This window comes from Rhinopithecus roxellana, chromosome 19 (genome assembly GCF_007565055.1).
Source record: "Rhinopithecus roxellana isolate Shanxi Qingling chromosome 19, ASM756505v1, whole genome shotgun sequence".
NCBI classification, from domain to species: Eukaryota; Metazoa; Chordata; class Mammalia; order Primates; family Cercopithecidae; genus Rhinopithecus; species Rhinopithecus roxellana.
Window position 1 is genome coordinate 65494863 of NC_044567.1, and position 21353 is coordinate 65516215.

The window sequence follows — 21353 nt, forward strand, 5'->3', positions numbered from 1 at the left end:
GTAGAGACAGGGTTTCTCCATATTGGACAGGCTGGTCTCAAACTCCCGACCTCAGGTGATCCGCCCGCCTTGGCCTCCCAAAGTGCTGGGATTACAGGCGTGAGCCACGGCACCTGGCCTACAAGTAGGTTAAATTATTTTGTAAATTAGCTGTTGCCTGTTTTGCCTACTCTCAGACTTCTGGATTTTTTTTTTTTTAAGTATGAAAGATTTCAATTGTTATATTAATATAAAAGCTTAGATAAATAGTACAAACATGAACATTTTTTTTTTTTTTTTTTGAGACAGAGTCTCACTCTGTTGCCCAGGCTGGAGTGCAGTGGCATAGTCTCAGCTCACTGCAACCTCCACTTCCCAGGTTCAAGCGATTCTCACGCTCAGCCTCCCAAGTAGCTGGGATTACAGGCATATGCCACCATGCCCAGCTAATTTTTGTATTTTTAGTAGAGACGGAGTTTCACCATGTTGGCCAGGCTAGTCTCTAACTCCTGGCCTGAAGTGATCTGCCTGCCTTGGCCTCCCAAAGTGTTGGGATTACAGGCTTGAGCCATTGCACTCGGCTGACTGTATTCTTTATGAATTTTTTTTACATCAAAAAGCTCATTTGTAATATTCATTTTCTTTATGTATTCATGCTATAAAATTTATTTTATTTTAAGTTTTTAAAAATAGAGACGGGGTCTGACTTTTTTGTCCAGCCTGGTCTTGAATTCTGGGCTCAAGTAATCCTCCCACCATGGCCTCCCAAAGTGCTGGGATTACAGGCATCAGCCACTATACCCAGCCTATAAAATTTATTGTAAACGAAAAGGCATATTCTTATTAAGCTGATAATCTTTACCTAAATACTGAAGCATGGCATATTTCTTTATTCTACTTGGGCTATTTTGTGTTGCATTAAGAAGAATTTTTTGTTTGTGTTTTCTTGTTACTATGCTTGCTTCTGGAATACTCCTTTCCTCCCTTACTCTTCCAAACTCGACTACGTCTAAATTTATCCTATTTTTCAAGGGTTTGATCACATATTACATCATCCAGAAAGTGTCTCTCCTGTTCCCTCTTCTCCAAAACGTATATTTTTTATTCTGGAAACTCTTGATCCTTTGCCTCTAGACCATAAGCCCTTTGTAGGCATGTCTGTATCTGAGTTTTTAAAATTTTTTTTCCTCTTTTCCCACTCCTAGGATAACACCCTGTGCCCAGGAGTAGTAGATACTTGTTGAATACATAAAAAAGAGCTTAGCAGCTAGAGTTAGTGTGGATGCTGTAGAAGATGTCTGATACACATATGGCAGTTTGATGCTGAATAGTTTTTGGAAATTAAAAAACAGGTAGAAATTTCACCAATGTCAGTGACTAACATAGCTGTAATTAGTAAATTATCAAAATATTTCTTTCTTTTTTTCTTTTTTACAGAGAGGGTCTCTGTCTGTTGCCCAGGCTGGAGTATAGTGGTACGATCATAGTTCAATGCAGCCTCCAAGTCCTGGGCTTATGCGGTCCTCCTGAGTAGCTGGGACTACAGGTGTGTGCCACCACACCTGGTCAATTTTTTTATTTTGTAGAAACAGGGTCTCATTATGTTGCCCAGGTTGACCTCAGATTGGTGGGCTCAAGTGATCCTCCCACCTTGGCCTCCTGAAGTGCTGGGATTATAGGTGTGGGCCACTGAGCCCAGTTAAAAACATTTCTTTGGCCGGGCGCGGTGGCTCAAGCCTGTAATCCCAGCACTTTGGGAGGCCGAGATGGGCGGATCACGAGGTCAGGAGATCGAGACCATCCTGGCTAAGACGGTGAAACCCCGTCTCTACTAAAAAATACAAAAAACTAGCCGGGCGACGAGGCGGGCGCCTGTAGTCCCAGCTACTCGGGAGGCTGAGGCAGGAGAATGGTGCAAACCTGGGAGGCGGAGCTTGCAGTGAGCTGAGATCCGGCCACTGCGCTCCAGCCTGGGTGACAGAGCCAGACTCCGTCTCAAAAAAAAAAAAAAAAAAAAAAAAAAAAAAACATTTCTTTAAAAAAAAAAAAAAATTCTGTTTATTGGGATTTTGGGGAGGAAGAGAAAGTAAACATGGGATTGGTTCATCCTAGACAGCACTCATGGTTCTAGATAATATTAGAATGCAGTAATGTTTTAATTTATATGTGCAGGGAATTTTGGAGTAGTTTCAATCCTAGGAGAAAACTGTGAGTTAGAAATATGGAAGGCTGGCCGGGCACGGTGGCTCATTCCTGTAATCCCAGCACTTTGGGAGGCCGAGGCAGGCGGATTATGAGGTCAAGAGATTGAGACCATTCTGGCCAACATGGTGAAACCCCATCCCTACTAAAAATATATATAAAAAAAACAAAAACAAAAAACTAGCCGGGCATGGTGTTGGGTGCCTGTAATCCCTGCTACTCAGGAGGCTGAGGGAGGAGAATCGCTTGAACCCTGGAGATAGAGGTTGCAGTGAGTGCCATTGAACTCCAGCCTGGCAACAGAGCAAGACTCCGTCTCAAAAAAAAAAAAAAAGAAATATGGAACGGTTGGTTGATAGGATTTTAATAGAATTTGGGACTCCCTTTGAAAGAATAATACCGACTAGTTTTATATAAAAAATTAAATTCTTAAGTAAATTAGTCAGGAGTAAAGGAAAAGTCAAGATTCCCAACTTATTTGGATTTCTTTCTCCCATTACACTGTACTCGAACAAAATTTGGGCTGTTTGGCTGTTTTTATTCTTTGTTATACACAAATAAACTGATATCAAAACCAAATATAAGGCCGGGCGCGGTGGCTCAAGCCTGTAATCCCAGCACTTTGGGAGGCCCAGACGGGCGGATCACGAGGTCAGGAGATGGAGACCATCCTGGCTAACACGGTGAAACCCCGTCTCTACTAAAAAATACAAAAAAACTAGCCGGGCGAGGTGGCTGGCGCCTGTAGTCCCAGCTACTCGGGAGGCTGAGGCAGGAGAATGGCACAAACCCGGGAGGCGGAGCTTGCAGCGAGCTGAGATCCGGCCACTGCACTCCAGCCCGGGTGACAGAGCGAGACTCCGTCTCAAAAAAAAAAAAAAAAAAAAAAAAAAACCCAAATATATTGAGGTTACATTTTTCTTTTCTTTTCTTTTCTTTTTTTTTGAGACGGAGTCTCGCTCTGTCTCCCAGGCTGGAGTGCTGTGGCGTGATCTTGGCTCACTGCAAGCTCTGCCTCCCAGGTTCATGCCGTTCTCCTGCCTCAGCCTCCAGAGTAGCTGGGACTACAGTCGCCCGCCACCACGCCTGGATAATTTTTTGTATTTTTAGTAGAGACGAGGTTTCACCGTGTTAGCCAGGATAGTCTCGATCTCCTGACCTCGTGATCCACCCGCCTCGGCCTCCCAAAGTGCTGGGATTACAGGTGTGAGCCACTGCGCCCGGCCAAGGTTACATTTTTCTGGGAAAATTTGACTCTTAGATTTATGATGAGAGTCACCTTTATGCTTATAGATTGCCCCTTTACCCCATAGTTTTGTTGAACTAAGACATTCTTCTTGCCATTATCACTGTCATACACACTTCACTCTCAGAGTAATTTGTTTCAGGCAATTCATTTCCCTTGACAATAACAGAGATTTGTGTAATTTTGAAAATATTTGTTTTAAGTAGTCATGATCATGACTTTGAGTTTCTGTTCAAAGATGTTTAACTTTAAAAGTTTAAAACTTTTAAGAGTTTTAAATTCATTTTTAATTACAGTAACTTTTATGTATTTGGAGGTATTTGGAATGAAATCAAAACTTGTGCTATCTAGGAGTTATAACCTAAAATATGCAGAATGTAAATATACCTGATGTAGGAGTATCTATATTCTGTTGAGGGGGAAGAAGAAGTTACTTTATATTCACACAAAATCATTTTAATGCATGAAGGAGGATATGCTATTTTAAAATCTTATCTGTCATTAATTATAAGTAATACATTATTTTATATATATACTGAAATTGAAAGAACTACTTCCTGGATGTAATCTAGTGAGTGTTTGTTGCATTTTAAGACAGAGCCTTACTCTTGTTGCCCAGGTTGGAGTGCAGTGGCACGATCTCGACTCACTGCAACCTCCGCCTCCTAGGTTCAAGCGATTCTCCTGCCTCAGCCTCCCAAGTAGCTGGGATTACAGGCATCTGCCACCATGCCTGGGTAATTTATGTATTTAGTAGAGATGGGGTTTCACCATGTTAGTCAGGCTGGTGTTGAACTCCTGACCTCAGATGATCCACCCACTTTGGCCTCCCTAGAGTGCTGGGATTACAGGCGTGCGTCACCATGCCCAGCCATATATCTTTTATAAATTGCCTACTTTTGTTCTTTGGTTATTTTCTGATGGGTTTATTGGTTTTTAACAGGTTAAAAAGTTCTCTACATATTCACTTTTTTCTTTTTATTTTGAGACAGAGTTTTGCTCTTGTTGCCCAGGCTGGAGTGCAATGGCGTGATTTCAGCTCACCTCAACCTCCACTTCCCAGGTTCAAGCGATTCTCCTGCCTCAGCCTCCTGAGTAGCTAGGCTTACAGGCATGTGCCACCATGCCTGGGTAATTTTGTGTTTTTACTAGAGATGGGGTTTCTCCATTTTGGTTAGGCTGGTCTCAAACTCCTGACTTAAGGTGATCTGCCCACCTCAGCCTCCCAAAGTGTTGGGATTACAGGTGTGAGCCAATGCGCCTGACCTTACTCACTTTTTTCATACGTGTGCACATATCCCCCTAGCAATTCTTTTGTAATGTTATGTAGTCAGATATATCCAAACCCACCACTGTGCTGCTGTGGGACCTTGGGCACATTATTTAACCTCTGTACACCTTAATTTTCTTATTTGTAAAATAAACATACTGCAAATAGCATTAGGCATAGTGGCTGGCACAAAGTAAGTAAATACTCAATAAATCTTAGCTGTGATTATTATTAGTCTATTTATGTGACTTTTGTGTTTTGTGCTCTACTTAAGACTTTCCTTACTCCAAAATGTAAAATATTCACCTATCTACTAAACTAGAAAAACAAAGTGAGGAACATATGCCTCTATGTTTCTTTGCGTTAAAGATGAAAAGCAATGTATACATGTTTGCTTGTATATCACAGGATATATGATACTTGGATACACTGGTTGTCATAGTAAGAAGAATGAATGAGAGGAAGACTTTTTGACTGCATGCCTTTTTGTATTTTTAAAACAAAGAAGTCCTCAGATTGTAATTTAATACTTCAATAGTTTCTTTTTCTCCTTTTCTTTTTCTTCTCTTTTTAAAACTTGTAATTCTTTGATCCATCTGGAATTTATTTCTGGTATAAGAAGTGAGACATATTTTGGGGGATAAAATTGTGTGTGAATTCTACCCCAACTAGCTAGTTGTGTCAGCACCATTTAGTGAATAATCTGTTTTTTGTCCCACTGTTAGAATTGCAACTTTTGTCATTTACTAAATGTGTTTGGGACTATTTCTGATTGGCCTTATTATTTTATTTTGATCTCGTGTGTTACCATACCCTTTAAATTACTATCATTTTATAATTTTAATACAGATGGGGTTAGTTACCTGTTCATTACTCTTTTTTTTTTTTCAGACTTTGACAATTCTGGTCTATGTGTTCTTCTATATGAACTTTAGAATCATTCTGTGACATTCAAAAAGAAATCATACAGATTTTTATTGAATACTGAATGTTGATTGGGAATACTGAAATTGTAGGTGAAGTTTGGGGAAATTGACATCCTTATGTACTTTCTGTCCTGTGTTCAAATAGATTTTTATGTCCCTCAGTAGATTTTCAAACTTTGCTTCAAATAAGTCCTGTACAAATAAGTCTTGTATATTTCTTCTTTCTTTCTTTTAAAAAACATCAGACCCATGAATGGGAGTTAGTTTGTTTATTTTATTCAACAAATATTGTAGAGAATCAAACAGGTAGCTTTTATTCTAGTGAGAGAAGACAGAATATACTCAAATAAAATGAAGTACATAATCCATTTAAGATTATGATAAACCTATAAAGGAACCAAAAGGGTGATGTGATGGAGCTTAGTGGGAGCTTACCTTATATGTAGGGTGGTTGGAAAGACTCTTCTGAGATGACATTTGAACTGAGACCTTAAGTTTGAGGAGGAGCTAGCCACCTGAATGAGCCAGGAACAGCATTCCTGGCAGAGAGTAAAGAAGGACAAAGGCCCAGCTAGGAAGGACCTGGCGGAGAAGGGCTCCTGAAGAAACTGAAAGGAAACTCACGTTTCTGGGGCCTAGTAAACAATCTGGAAAGTAAGCAGGCCAAATCAAGTAGGGCCTTGGGTCATCGTAGGTAGTTTAGAGTTTGTTTGCCGTGCTTAGGAAATCCTTGGGGAATCTGAAGCAGGAGAGTGATGTGTTCTGATTTAAGGCTTAAAAAGAATACTTGGCTTTTGAGTTGAGAAAGTATTGAAGTGGGAAGCCCAGTTAGGAATTTTTTTGCAGCAATAGGTAAGGATAGTGGTAGTTAGATGGAGAGGCCTGGGAGGCTTCAGAGAGAGAGAGAGAGAGAGAGAGAGAGAGAGAGAGTGTGTGTGTGTGTGTGTGTGTATGTGTATGTGTATGTAAGGAACAGCTAGACAACTTGCTGTTGGAGTGGGTGTTACTGAGAGCTAAGTACTGTTAACTGCTGCAGAGGCCATGTAGAGCAGAACAGAGCTGATCTTTGCCTTCACAGGTGGTGTCTGATAGCTCTGTTTGTTTCTAACGTGTGTACCAAAATAAAGTAGGCTAAAAGCATTTGACTTTAAGATTTATGGAGCTCGGGGGTGCTGAGGCGGGTGCAGCAAAAAACAGAATCTGTTCATAACCCTTGCTTTATATTGCTTAATAACCTGTCTCTGTTAGTGGGTCAAAGGGGAGGCAGCAGCAGGTGATCTTTAAGGTATCTGTCTCTGAGTTAGAAAAACATAGCTTGAGGAAGTTATGTAGCTTCCCTACAGCCTTAGAGGTAATAGTGGAACCAGACTTTTAGGTGAGCTCATGCACACACCAAGTCGTAGTACACTGCCTAGTATATATGTAGAGCTCAATAAATGGTAACTCTTTTAGTAATATCCACTTAGATATTGTTATATCTATTTATTCAGGCCAAATATCTACATAAAAATTTTTCTTATCTCAATTTATTTGTTTTTCTTTTGTGTTAATCAAGGAGGGAATTGGCATGTAGTCATCCATTTTGGTTGTGAAATATATTTGTTCTTTTTTTTTTTGAGATGAAATCTTGCTCTGTCACCGAGCCTGGAATGCAGGGGTGCGATCTTGGCTCACTGCAACCTCCACCTCCCAGGTTCAAGTGATTCTCATGCCTCAGCCTCCTGAGTAGCTGGGATTACAGGTGCACACCACCACGCCTAATTTTTTGTATTATTATTTTTTTTTTTGAGATGGAGTCTTGCCCTGTCGCCCAGGCGGGAATGCTGTGGTGTGATCTCTGCTCACTGCAACCTCTGCCTCCTGGGTTCAAGCGATTCTCCTGCCCCAGCCTCCCAATTAGCTGGGATTACAGATGCACGCCACTATGCCCGACTAATTTTTGTATTTTTAGTAGAGATGGGGTTTCACATGTTGTTCAGGCTGGTCTCGAACTCTTGACCTCGTGATCCACCTGCCTCAGCCTCCCAAAGTGCTGGGATTACAGGCGTGAGCCACCACGCCCAGCCAAATTTTTTGTATTTTTAGTAGAGACAAGGTTTCACCAGGTTGGCCAGACTGGCCTTGAACTCCTGACCTCAAGTGATCCACCTGCCTCAGCCTCTCAAAGTGCTGGGATTACAGACATGAGCCACCACGCTTCGCTGGTTTTGAAATAACATTTGTTCTTATAAGTTGAGTGAGTGAGTGAGTGTTGTTCAGTTCAGAGAATTAGTTCGATGTAGTGCTGATACACCACAGAGTTATCAGTTGGATATTGTTATATTGTACTGCTGTCTTGGGACAGCACTTTATGTAGAGGTAAAGTAGCATCATTTTTCTTTCATTTAAGAATTATATATTATTTATTATTATTTTTTGAGATAGAGTCTTGTTTTGTTGCTTAGGCTGGAGTGCAGTGGCACGGTCTCGCCTCATTGCATCATCTGCCTCCTGAGTTCAAGTGATTCTTGTGCTCAGCCTCCTAAGTAGCTGGGATTACAGACATGTGCCACCACGCCCGGTTAGTTTTTGTATTTTTAGTGTAGACAGGGTTTCGCCTTTTTGGCCGGACTGGTCTCAAACTCTTGGCTTCTAGTGATCCACTTGCCTCGGTCTCCCAGAGTGCTGGGATTACAGGCATGAGCCACTGTGCCTGGCCAGAATTACTTATTGAATATGTGTACCCATAGATTTATCAAATAATTATATCCTTATTAAAATTTTTCTTTCAATATCATATTTTATAAGAGGTAGGTTAACTAAAAAGCTTTTTCTTTAGCTTCTATTTGTTTCTCTGTCTTTAAGTAAGATGTCATGATATCAAAAGAGGCTGCAAATAAAATACCTTTTTAATGGCATTCCCCCAGAGTAGATCTTAAAGGCTGAGAAGCAGTAGCTTTTTTCCCCCCAAAGGGAAGAATGCTTTAGTTTATTTTATAAGAGAAAATTTATTCCAGTATAGCACCACTCTAGTCTTGGACAAATTACAGAATTCACTTAGATAATTTCTAGTCTTTTCTCTCCTGGATGCTAGACTCTGTAATACGTTTAGGAGGTTGTCTTTCTTTACATTGTCCCCAGGTTGGAGGATTTTAGGTGGTTGGGATGCCCAGGATGGTGGTCCTTCTTAGCCTTGTCTTGCCTAACATACTTTTAGAATTGGACTAGAGGTGGACAGCTTTGTGGGAACTGGTGTGACCTAATTTGCCTCAGTTTAATAACTAATATTTTAGCATTTGAATGTCATAGAGGCATTGCCCTATCCCATACTTTTGTATTAGGAGATTTTATTATTTTATCAGTTAAAAATTGCATTTTTTGTAGGATCCTTTTTCTGCTTTGGTGAAATGTAGGCTTCACCTATATTGTGACGCTTGGTGGATTCATTCTTGCTCATCTGAAGTGGCATCTGCAGTCCTGCCACAGTGAAGTGTATTTTTAGCTTCTTTTTTTTTTTTTTTTTGTGAGATGGAGTCTCGCTCTGTTGTCAGGCTAGAGTGCAGTGGTGCGATGCCAGCTCACTACAACCTCCGCTTCCCGGATTCAAGCGATTCCCCTGCCTCAGCCTCCCGAGTAGCTGGGACTACCAGGTGCGCGCCACCATGTCCAGCTAATGTTTTTTTTTTTTTTGTATTTTAGTAGAGATGGAGTTTCACCACGTTGGCCAGGATGGTCTTGATCTCCTGACCTTGTGATCCACCAGCCTTGGCCTCTCAAAGTGCTGGGATTACAGGTGTGAGCCACCGTGCCCGGCCATTTTTAGCTTTTTTTCCAAGATAGCTTAGGCTACCTTGAACACCTTTGCATAACACATTTTGGTTATGCAAAGGTTGTGGGCCAAAAGCCAGGAGTTCCTGCTGAGAGGAAAAATTGCTTTTTTTTTTTTTTTGGCAGGGTAGTATTTGAAATTTTGTTGTTGCAAGATTTTCCTGTTGAGTAAATATGTGTGTGTTTATTTAATATGAGAAGATTTAAAAAGGAACTTAAATAGATCATTTTCATTTTGCAATATCGTATTGCCTGTTTGCAATATATAAGAGGCTAGTTCTGGATTTATCTGTATAATTCAGTTGGAAGTGCTATTGTCTTTTATGACAGTGACATATAATTATTACTATATTATTCCCATCCTAAAACATTTTATGTTGATATTTAAGAGATGAGGAAGTTGATTATAAAATCTTGATGAGATTTCTTAAACAATTCATAGAATTTTTTTCAGTTCATGAGTCAACCATGTAACTACCCTGAGTTAATGAGTTTTGGTGGCTAAGAACTGAAATTATAATTTGATACTGCCACTTAAGGTACTCCTTTCCCCTTCAGTCTGAACTTTAAGCTAGATTCTTTTATTTCAGTGGATTTCAAATGTAAAGTATTCTGCCCAGGTATCTTAGTGAGCCAGGACTGGAGTGAAGGGTGGAGGGGAGGATGGGGAAGGGCAGGGGGAGACTGAAAAGATGAATCCTAGATCTCCCATTCTCACTAGATCAGAATGTTTCTCCATTGTATCTTTTGTACATTTAGCTTTCATTTAAGACTTTTGAGGAAAACATTCTGTTTAAAAAACAAGATCTGAGCACTGTTGCTGTGTATCTCGTGGATACGTTTTGAGGAAGGAGGTTGTAGTGGTCTCCAGACTGCAGTTCATGTGAGTACAGGAAGGGCTTGCTTTGACCTGTAAATTTGTATGCCAGTAGGGGCTAATTTCCTGATTTTGCTAGTGTTTTTTTTTTTTTTTTTTTTTTTTTTTTACCTTCTGTGTTGGGCGGATAGTACTTTTAAGTAAAACTGACTTTTGTTTTTTTTTTTTTTTTTGAGATAATAAAGTTAAACTTCACTAAAGTCATACCACAAAACTAGGACAACAGGAAGGATTACTGAGATGAGGGAGAAAATGGACAAGTCACTTAACTTGTGACTTTGAGTGACATTGAGTGTAATTGTTGAACTCAGGACTCACCATAGCTGAAAGTTAAACAATGTGCATTAAAAAATTATACCTCATGGGTTTCTAATCATTTAGGCCACTGTTAGAAAAAAATTGGATGACCCTGGGTTAAAATCTTTTTTTTTTTTTTTTTTTGCTTCTCCATTCCATTTATAGCTTTGTTTATTTGGGATGTCTGAGTTGGGAGGAGTGTGCAGAGATAGATCACTTAAAGCATGTTTTAGGACAGCAGAGCAGAATTAGTTGGAAAACTTACAAAATGAATGAACATTCATATAGTGAAATACTCTTTTTTTTTTGACTGAGTTTCACTCTTGTTGCCTAGGCTGGAGTGCAATGGCACGATCTCGGTTCACCGCAACCTCTGCTTCCCAGGTTCAAGCGATTCTTCTGCTTCAGCCTCTCGAGTAGCTGGAATTACAGTCATGTGCCACCATGCCCGGCTAATTTTTGTATTTTCAGTAGAGATGGGATTTCACCATGTTGGTCAGGCCGGTCTCGACCTCTCGACCTCAGTTGATCCACCCGCCTCAGTCTCCCAAAGTGCTGGGATTACAGGCGTGAACCACCATGCCCGGCCCATATAGTGAAATACTCTTTAGCAATAGAAAGAACCATAAATTCATGAGAATAATTGCCAAGATGTTTTTTATTGTTTGTTTGTTTTTTTTTTTGAGACGGAATCTCACTCTGTCGCCCAGGCTAGAGGGCAGTGGCGCCATCTCAGCTCACTGCAAGCTCCGCCTCCCAGGTTCACGCCATTCTCCCGCCTCAGCCTCCTGAGTGGCTGGGACTACAGGCACCTGCCACCTCGCCCGGCTAATTTTTTTGTATTTTTAGTAGAGATGGGGTTTCACCGTGTTAGCCAAGATGGTCTTGATCTCCTGACCTTGTGATCCACCCACCTCAGCCTCCCAAAGTGCTGGGATTACAGGCGTGAGCCACCGCACCCGGCCAGCCAAGATGTGTTAAGTAATAAAAGCAAGATACAGAACAGTGTGTATCTAGGATACCACCATTTACATAGGGGAAAAAGTGTGAGTGTATGTATGTGTAGGATCTTTCTAAAGGACGCTCTAGAAACTAGTAACTTTAGTTGCTTTCTGGGAGGGTAAGTGGGTAGCAGCTGGAGGAGAAGGGGGAGGAGATTTTTCACTTTGTATTCTGTGGTACTTTTAAAAACTCTTAAGTCCTGCATATAATATTTATTTCCAGAAAGATCAACCCTCCCCACAAGGCCACATGTTGGCTTTTCCCCTTCCACCTGGAGCAGTTGCAGGTGTATAGATGAGGAGAAAGCTCCTCAGGTGGTTTTAATGTGTGGTCTCACTGAACATCTCAGCTCCTAGTTCACTACTTGCTGAGAAAGCGGCAAAGCATTGCAGAAAACATTAGTTTTTCCCATTTTGCCACAGACAATTATGTGATATTGGAGGAATTGTTGACTTTCTCTGATCTTCAGATTTCTCATCTGTCAAATCAGTGTTAACTGGGTAATCTCAACCTTCCAATCCTTAAGATTTGCTGACCTCCATGCCTCAGGCCTTGGAAGGGAGCAGGGAGAAAACAGACTGAGGGACAACTGGTCAGTCTTCTGACTCTTTTCCTGGTCAGCTTTCACAACAGCAGGAAATGTGACATCAGGAGGAAGGATGGTATATTTATTTAAAATATTTATATATTACATGGTACCACATACGGTTTTTAAAGTTCCTTTTTTTTTTTTTTTTGAGACGGAGTCTGGACCCCTCGCCCAGGCTGGAATGCAGTGGCGCCATCTCGGCTCACTGTAACCTCTGCCTCCCAGCTTCAAGTGATTCTCCTGCCTCAGCCTCCCCAGTAGCTGGGTTTACAGGCTTGCGCCACCATGCCTGGCTAATTTTTTGTATCTTTAGTAGAGATTGGGTTTCACCATGTTGGCCGGCTGGCCTTGAACTCCTGACCTTGTGATCTGCCTGCATTGGCCTCCTAAAGTGCTGGGATTGCAGGCGTGAGCCACTGCGCCCGGCCTTAAAGTTCTTTCTATACGTTTTTTCTTTTGTTTTTTGAGTCAGAGTTTCATTGTATCACCCAGGCTGGAGTGCAGTGGCACAATCACGGCTTACTGCAGTCTTGACCTCCTGGGCTCAAGTGATCCTCCTGCTTCAGCCTCCCAGGCAACTGGGACCATGGGTGTGTACTGCCATGCCTGACTAATTATTATTATTATTATTTTAATTTTCTTGTACAGATAGGTCTGCCTTCATTGTGCTGACTGGTCTCGAATGCCTGGCCTTAGGAGATGCTCCGATCTTGACTTCCCAAAGTGCTGGGATTACGGGTGTAAGCCACTGTGGCCAGCCTATAAGTTTTGTTTTAAAGTTAGATTGAATGACAATTCCCTAGAAAATTTTATTTTCTAAACCTAAACTGGATAAAGAATGTATTGATAAAAACTGGGAAATTGATCAAGTTGTCACACTGAATTATTTTTTGAATTTGCCCTCTTCCCAAATGCCTTAAAATGATAGAAACAAAATTAAAACTTTACTAATAAAATATTAAATGGGTGGAGATTTTATATATATAAAATTATATATATTTTTTATATATGCAGTTATATAATTTTCTTTTTCTTTTTTTTTTTTTTTTTGAGACGGAGTCTCGGTCTGTCACCCAGGCTGGAGTGCAGTGGCCGGATCTCCGCTCACTGCAAGCTCTGCCTCCCGGGTTTGCGCCATTCTCCTGCCTCAGCCTCCCGAGTAGCTGCGACTACAGGCACCCGCCACCTCGCCCGGCTACTTTTTTGTATTTTTTAGTAGAGTCGGGGTTTCACCGTGTTAGCCAGGATGGTCTCCATCTCCTGACCTCGTGATCCGCCCGTCTCGGCCTCCCAAAGTGCTGGGATTACAGGCTTGAGCCGCTGCGCCCGGCCGCAGTTATATAATTTTCATCTTATGTATAAATTCTATTTTTTTAAAACCACCCAATTAGATAATAGTAGAAATCCTGTCTTAAAAGTGTATGTACACACATGCACATGTGTGTATGTGTATGTATATAACATTTTTGTCATGGGAGTTTTATATATAATTAAGGTAGAAATTATATATTATAGCACACATTGTTATACATATGTAATATTCTTTATCATATGTATGTAAAATACTCCCATATTAATTATGTATAACATAAATATTTATGCTATCCTGAAACATAAACATAGATAATCATGTTTTAGGATGGGAATACTCAGGAGTATAAAGGTACCTGTTCTCCCATTGGTCAGTCTGTGAATTCAGTATTTATGTGTTCTCATCCAGAATTTCTATGGGACCTGACAAACCTACTCTGATGCTTGTGTGCAAGAGGAAATGTGCTAGAATAGCTGGGAAGGCGATGAAAGTAGCAGCAACAACAAAGCACGGCGCAGGTGAAACTTGCCTTGCTGAATATGAAACGTCGTAATACTAGAGTAATTTGAAAAGTGTGGCATTGGCACAAGAAAAGACAGACAAAAGACAAATCAAATTAGTCTAGAATTGTGGATAAGTAGGAATATACTTTATAATGAAGATGGCTTTGTTTTTCTTTCTGTTTTCTTGAGATGGAGTCTTACTCTGTTGCCCCGGCTGGCGTACGGTGGCGTAATCTTGGCTCACTGCAACCTCCGCCTCCCAGGCTTAAGCGATTCTCCTGCCTCAGCCTCCCAAGTAGCTGGGATTACAGGCGCATGTCACCATGCCTGGCTAATTTTTGTATTTTTAGTAGAAAGGAGGTTTCACCGTGTTGGCCAGGCTAGTCTCGGAACTCCTGACCTCAAGTGATCTGCCTGCCTCAGCCTCCCAGAGTGCTGGGATTAACAGGAGTAGCCACCGCTCCTGGCCTTTTTCTTTATTTGCTATTTCAGGTCCATAGAAGCATGCAAAGAGTAATATAACAAATGTCCAATGACCTACCATCTGTGATTACAAAACTTAGTATTTTATCATCCTTGCTTCAGAATTATTTAATAAAGACAATACTTCCTCTACACAAATACCTTAAAACTACTCTTGAATTCTTTTCACAATTGACTTATCAACTCCCATGTATTTTTGTCTTTATATTTGTTTCTCAGACATTTATAGAAAGATATTTACTGAGCAGTTACAATGTGCCAGACCTTATGCTGTTTTTATATACTGTTTTTACTTATATAGCTAATTATATTATTTGTCACATATTAACCTATTTTAAGCATAAAAAGAAATGACCCATTAATGTTTTGAAACCTTGGTAACTTTTATTAAATAAATACATGAGAGGAAGCTTTTACTGGTAATTGTGGTTTTATTTATGTAGCTATAGTTATAATTTATTAGAAGTACGCTTGGTGTTGGCCAGGTGCAGTGGCTCACACTTATAATCCCAGCACTTTGAGAGACCGAGGTGGGCGGATCATGAGGTCAAGAGATTGAAACCATCCTGGCTAACACGGTGAAACCACGTCTCTACTAAAAAAATACAAAAAAACTAGCTGGACATGGTGGTGGGCGCCTGTAGTCCCAGCTACTTGGGAGGCAGAGGCAGGAGAATGGTGTGAACCCAGGAGGTGGAGCTTGCAGTGAGAATAGATTGCATCACTGCACTCCAGCCTGGGCGACAGAGCGAGACTCTGTCTCAAAAAAAAAAAAAAAAAAGAAGTATACTTGGTGTTTTATTTCTTATTAATTCTATTTTTTCCCATCCTGTTTAGGTGGTTTCCTGGAAACATGACTGTTTATTGGCGTTGATCTCACAGTCTGGTGAGGACTTCTTTACTGATAATGTCAAGTTCAGGTTATCCTCCCAACCAAGGAGCATTCAGCACAGAACAAAGTCGTTATCCGCCTCACTCTGTCCAGTATACATTTCCCAGCACCCGCCACCAGCAGGTAAGGAACAAATACTATGCAAATTATGCATGTTTTTTGTACTTTTCTTTGCTTTTCCTATTTAAGACACATGTGGGTCAGAAACTACCAAATTTACTTTTTTTTAAGTGGCAAGAGCTATTTACAAAGACCAGGAACCAAAGGTTAGGAATTAATTATTTCTGTCTTCTTACTGTGGCTTTATGCCGGATTTCAGGAGTTGAACTTGTCTTTGCTTTTGATGATAGGAGTTGATGATAAATAGAAAACTTATCAATTCTCTAGAATTTCTAGGGTAAGACCTATATTTATACTCCCAAGTTGTGGTTGAGTTTTAAGCTGGCCAGATAACTTCGCATATCTTGAGAGATGACCAGGATAAAGACCTCTCTCTTCTTGAGAGATTGATGGTAGGATGATTTGTATAGTAGGTAGGAAGGAAGGAAGGGATGGTAGTTAGGAAGGAAGACTTTATCATAGGAAGAGTTTGTAAGAGATTGATTTACCTTGTGAAAAATAAAATATGAGGTGAAATAATAATCTCAGAGGGAGACCAAGGATATGGGTGTAAGAGGTTTAAAGAAAAATAGGAAAGGATGGGATAAAACGACCATCTCAGAGACTAAGAAAGCAGATTTGTCATCAAAATGTACTATGGGGTCCTACTGAGGACTCCTTTGAAGTGTAGTCATGATTACAGAGTTAGAATGGACATTCTTATGTTGTTCCCGTGTAGGGAGGCATTTAGTCTTTCACCATTACATGGAATGTTAGTTGCACGTTTTTGTTGATGCTTTTGGTTGAAGAGGTTGCTTTCTGTTCCCTAGTTTGAGAATTTCTGTCATGATTGGGTGTTGAATTTTGCTTGTATTGACCCCCTACCCCAGTGTTATTCATCTGATTACCAATTTTCTGGATTATTGTTGCTGCTGGTTTTTTAAAAAAATCAGGCCGGGCGTGGTGGCTCACGCCTTTAATCCCAGCACTTTAGAAGGCTGAGGTGGGTGGATCACTTGAGGTCAGGAGTTTGAGACTAGCCTGGCCAACATGGTGAAACCCCTTCTCTACTAAATATAGGAAAAAATTTGCCAAGTATCATGGCAGGCACCTGTGATCCCAGCTACTCGGGAGGCTGAGACAGGAGAATCGCTTGAACCCAGGAGGCAGAGGTTGCAGTGAGCCAAAATCCTGCTGTTACACTCCAGCCTGGGCAACAAGAGTGAAACCCCATCTTAAAGAAACAAAATTAACTTTGCAGTTTAGTTTATATATATACACATATATCTTTATTAGAATGCACTCATTATATGTGTACATTGTAACAAATTTTGAAAAATTCATAAACTCATAGAACCATCACCAAAATGAAGATGAACAACATTTCTAACACTCCAGAACGTTTCTTGGTACCCCATCCTCCTTGGCACCCCATCGGTGTCAGTCCTCCTCCCCCACTTCCTACTAACCTCAGCTCCCAGGAAACCACTGATCTGCTTTCTATCATAATACATTGTATATGTTCTGAGCTTCATGGGAACTCTTTTGTCTATGGCCTCTTTTGCTTCCCATAATACTTATGTGATCTATCCATGTCTGGCATATCTCAGTTCATTCCTTTTTATTGTTGAGTATGAGTATACCACAATTTATCCAGTCACCTATTCCAGTTTTTGATTATTATAAGTAAAATTACTTAGAAAACATATATCTATATATTTGTTGTATCTAGATTATTAAAAGAAGTATTGGCCGGGCGCGGTGGCTCAAGCCTGTAATCCCAACACTTTGGGAGGCCGAGACGGGCGGATCACGAGGTCAGGAGATCAAGACCATCCTGGCTAACACGGTGAAACCCCGTCTCTACTAAAAAAGTACAAAAAACTAGCCAGGCAATGTGGCGGGCGCCTGTAGTCCCAGCTACTCGGGAGGCTGAGGGAGGAGAATGGCATAAACCCAGGAGGCGGAGCTTGCAGTGAGCTGAGATCGGGCCACTGCACTCCAGCCTGGGCGGCAGAGCGAGACTCCGTCTCAAAAAAAAAAAAAAAAAAAAGAAGTATTGCCTCATTTTCTTAACAGTATCCTTTGGAGAGTGTACATTTTATATTTTCATCAAGTCCGATGTACTTTTTTTTTGGAGATGGAGTCTTGCTCTGTCGCCCAGGCTGGAGTGCTATGGTGCCATTTCAGCTCACTGCAGCCTCTGCCTGCCGGGTTCAAACAATTCTCCTGCCTCAGCCTCCCGAGTAGCTGGAATTACAGGCATGTGCCACCATGCCCAGGTAAGTTTCGTATTTTTAGTAGAGATGGAGTTTCACCATGTTGGCCAGGCTGGCTCGAACTCCTGACCTCAGGTGATCCACCCTCCTCAGCCTTCCAAAGTGCTGGGATTACAGGCATGAGCCACTGCACCCAGCCCCAATGTATTATTTTTATTGTTCATTTTTTGTGCTTTTTGTGTCATACCTAAGAATTTTTTGCCAAATTCAAGGTCACTAAGATTTTCACTTATGTTTTCTTCTCTAAGTTTTATAGTTTTAGGTTTTTCATTTAGGTAAATTACCTATTTTGAATTAAAATTTTATATCTGATGTGGTAAGTGTTGAGTTTCAGTCTTTCTGCATTAAGAATAATGTTAGCTTGGAGAGTGGTCTTTACTCCTTCCTGTGTTTTCTTAAGGGGTTTGTGTAGGATTGGTACTTTTTTTTTGAGATGGAGTCTTACTCTGTTGTCCAGGCTGGAGTGCAGTGGCACGATCTTGGCTCACTGCAACCTCCATCTCCTGGGTTCAAGCGATTCTACTGCCTTAGCCTCCTGAGTAGTTGGGATTACAGGTGCGTGCCACCACACCTGGCTAATTTTTGTATTTTTAGTAGAGATGGGGTTTCACTGTGTTGGCCAGGCTGGTCTCGAACTTCTGACCTCAAGTGATCCACCCGCCTCAGCCTCCCAAAGTGTTGGGATTATAGGCATGAGCCACCGTGCCTGGCCTTCTCTCTCTCTCTCTCTCTCCCTCTCCCCCCCCCCCCCTCTTTTTCACCCTCTCTTTCTCCTCTTTCTCCCTTTGAGTCTTACTCTGTCACCCAGGCTGGAGTGGGCAATTGCATGATCTCAGCTCACTGCAACCTCCTCCTCCTGGTTCAAGCAGTTCTCCTGCCTCAGCCTCCCAAGTAACTGGGATTACAAGCGCCCACCACCTTGCCTGGCTAATTTTTTGTATTTTTATTTGCAACAGGGTTTCGCCATGTTGGCCAGACTAGTCTCGAACTCCTGACCTTAGGTTATCTACCCGCCTCAGCCTCCCAAAGTGCTGGGATTACAGATGTGAGCCACCACGTGTGGCCCAGGATTGATACTTTTTCATCCTTAGATATTTGATAGAATTTATCAGTGAAACTATTGGGCCCAGAATTTTTTTTGTGGGAAGAATTGAAATATGAGCTCCCTTGCTTTGATAGGTGTAATTCAGATACTCAGTTTTTTTCTTGAGTCAGTTTGGATGTATTTTGTTGTTTAAGGTATCAGATTTATTGACATAATTTGTCACAATATTTCCTCCTCATTTCAGTGCCTTTGATCAGATATGTTGCGATGTTGTTCCTCATGTGGATAATGTGGTTTTTAAAAATTTTTTTTAATCAGTCTGCCTAGAGGTTTATCAATTTAATAGATTCTTGAAGAACTACCTTTGGTTTCAGTCATTTTCTTTCTTTTTTTTTTTTTTTGAGACGGAGTCTCGCTCTGTCGCCCAGGCTGGAGTGCAGTGGCCGGATCTCAGCTCACTGCAAGCTCCACCTCCCGGGTTCACACCATTCTCCTGCCTCAGCCTCCCGAGTAGCTGGGACTACAGGCGCCCGCCACCTTGCCCGGCTAGTTTTTTGTATTTTTAGTAGAGACGGGGTTTCACCGTGTTAGCCAGGATGGTCTCGATCTTCTGACCTCATGATCCACCCGTCTCGGCCTCCCAAAGTGCTGGGATTACAGGCTTGAGCCACCGCGCCCGGCCTGGTTTCGGTCATTTTCACTATTTTCTCTATTTCACTGATTTCTGCTCTTTATTGTTTTTTTCCTTCTCTAATTGTCTGTGTATATATCATTTCTGACATCCTTCATTCTTTTTGTATATTCAGGTTTTCTTCTGATATTATTGTGTTTTTGCCTGAAGAACTTCATTTCTCTTAGTTTAGGTCTTTTGGCAATTAATTCTCTCAGCTTTTATTTGCCTGAAGAAGTTTTTGTTTCTGAAGACTATTTTCACTAGATATAGAATTCTAAGTTGACAATTTCAGTATTTTAAGAGATACCATATCATTGTATTCTGGCATGTATGGTTTCTGACTAGAAGCCTGTGGTCATTCTTAATTTTTGTTCGTTAATGTATAAAACACATTTTCCCCCCTCTGACTACTTGTTGTTTTTTTTTGAGACATTCTTGCTCTGTCATTCAGGCTGGAGAGCAGTGGTACGATCTCGGCTCAGTGCAACCTCTACCTCCTGGGTTCAAGCAATTCTTGTGCCTCAGCCTCCTGAGTAGCTGGGGCTGCAGGCACGCACTACCATGCCCAGCTAATCTTTTTTTTTTGAGACGGAGTTTCACTCTTGTTGCCCAGGCTGGAGTGCAGTGATGCAATCTTGGCTCACCACAACCTCCGCCTCCTTCAAGCGATTCTCCTGCCTCAGCCTCCCGAGTAGCTGGGATTATAGGCATGTGCCACCATACCCGGCTAATTTTGTAGTTTTAGTAGCTACAGATGGGATTTCTTCATGTTGGTCAGGCTGGTCTTGAACTCCTGACCTCAGGTGATCCATCCGCCTCAGCCGCCCAAAGTGCTGGGATTACAGGCGTGAACCACTGTGCCCGGCCCTAGCTAATTTTTTGTAATTTTAGTAGGGACAAGTTTTCGCTATGTTAGCCAGGCTGGCTGGTCTCAAACACCTGGCCTCAAGTGATCTGCGTGCCTTGGCCTCCCAAAGTGTGGGGATTTCAGGTGTGAGCCCCTGTGCCTGGTCTCCTCTTGTTACTTTTTAAGAGTTTTCTCTTTATCATTGGTGCCTTGCTATGTTGCCTAGGCTGGAGTGCAGTGGTTTTCATAGGTGCAGTCCCACTGCTCATCAGCACAGGAGTTGTGACCTGCTCCTTTTTGTTTTTTTTTTAACCTGGGCGGGTTCATCCCTCCTTAGGCAACCTGGTAGTCCCCCTGCTTCTGGGAGGTCATCATATAAATGCTGAACTTAGTGTAGACATCTGATTGGCATAGCCCAGAACTATTGGGCTGAAGGGATCCTCTTGCCTCAGCCTGCCAAGTAGATGGGAATACAGGTGTGAGTCATGACGCCTGGCTGTTGTGCTTTTTGAATGAATACATTATTGACCCTGACATTCACCAAGCTTCCTGATTCTGTGGATTTACAATTTTCATAAAATTTGAGCAGTTTGGGGCCATTGTTTTTTCAAATATCTTTTCCTGTCTCCTTTCCCCCTAGTTTCTCTCTGAGACTCCAATTACTCTTGTTGCATGTTATTCCACAGTTCATTGGACCTCTGTTCACTTTTTTCCCTCTGTGTTTTTAAATCCATTAGCTTCATTTTGCTGTGGTATCATAGTTAGTGATCTTTTCTTTTGTACTTTTCAGCCTGTTAATTTTATCCAGTGACACTTTTATTGCAGATGGATTTCATTTTTGATTAGAATATGAACATTGTGAGTTTCATAGTTTTTTAGTGCTGGCCTTTGTTATATTCCTGTAAAGAGAGATGAAGTCCTTCTGGTAGGAAATTAAGTTACTTTTGAGGCTTGTTTTTAAACTCTTAGGGCAGGTCTAGAGTAGTCTCTTTATTCTAGGTCTAATTTATTCCCCACTTTTAAGC

General features: G+C 41.3%; 1 protein-coding gene across 13 annotated transcripts in view; it reads left to right on the forward strand.

Annotated features, from left to right (window-relative positions):
• NCOR1 (nuclear receptor corepressor 1) overlaps window positions 1-21353 on the forward strand; it is a 192674-nt gene that overhangs the window by 5350 nt on the left and 165971 nt on the right. For 12 of the 13 annotated variants that reach the window (XM_030923270.1, XM_030923273.1, XM_030923279.1 and 9 more), the window contains exon 2: window positions 15331-15508. In XM_030923270.1, the coding sequence (XP_030779130.1) occupies window positions 15401-15508 (108 nt within the window). In that variant the 5' untranslated portion in view covers window positions 15331-15400. Of the gene's footprint in view, window positions 1-14007; window positions 14026-15330; window positions 15509-21353 lie in introns of those variants that run through there. The other variant, XM_030923271.1, reaches the window with a different exon arrangement.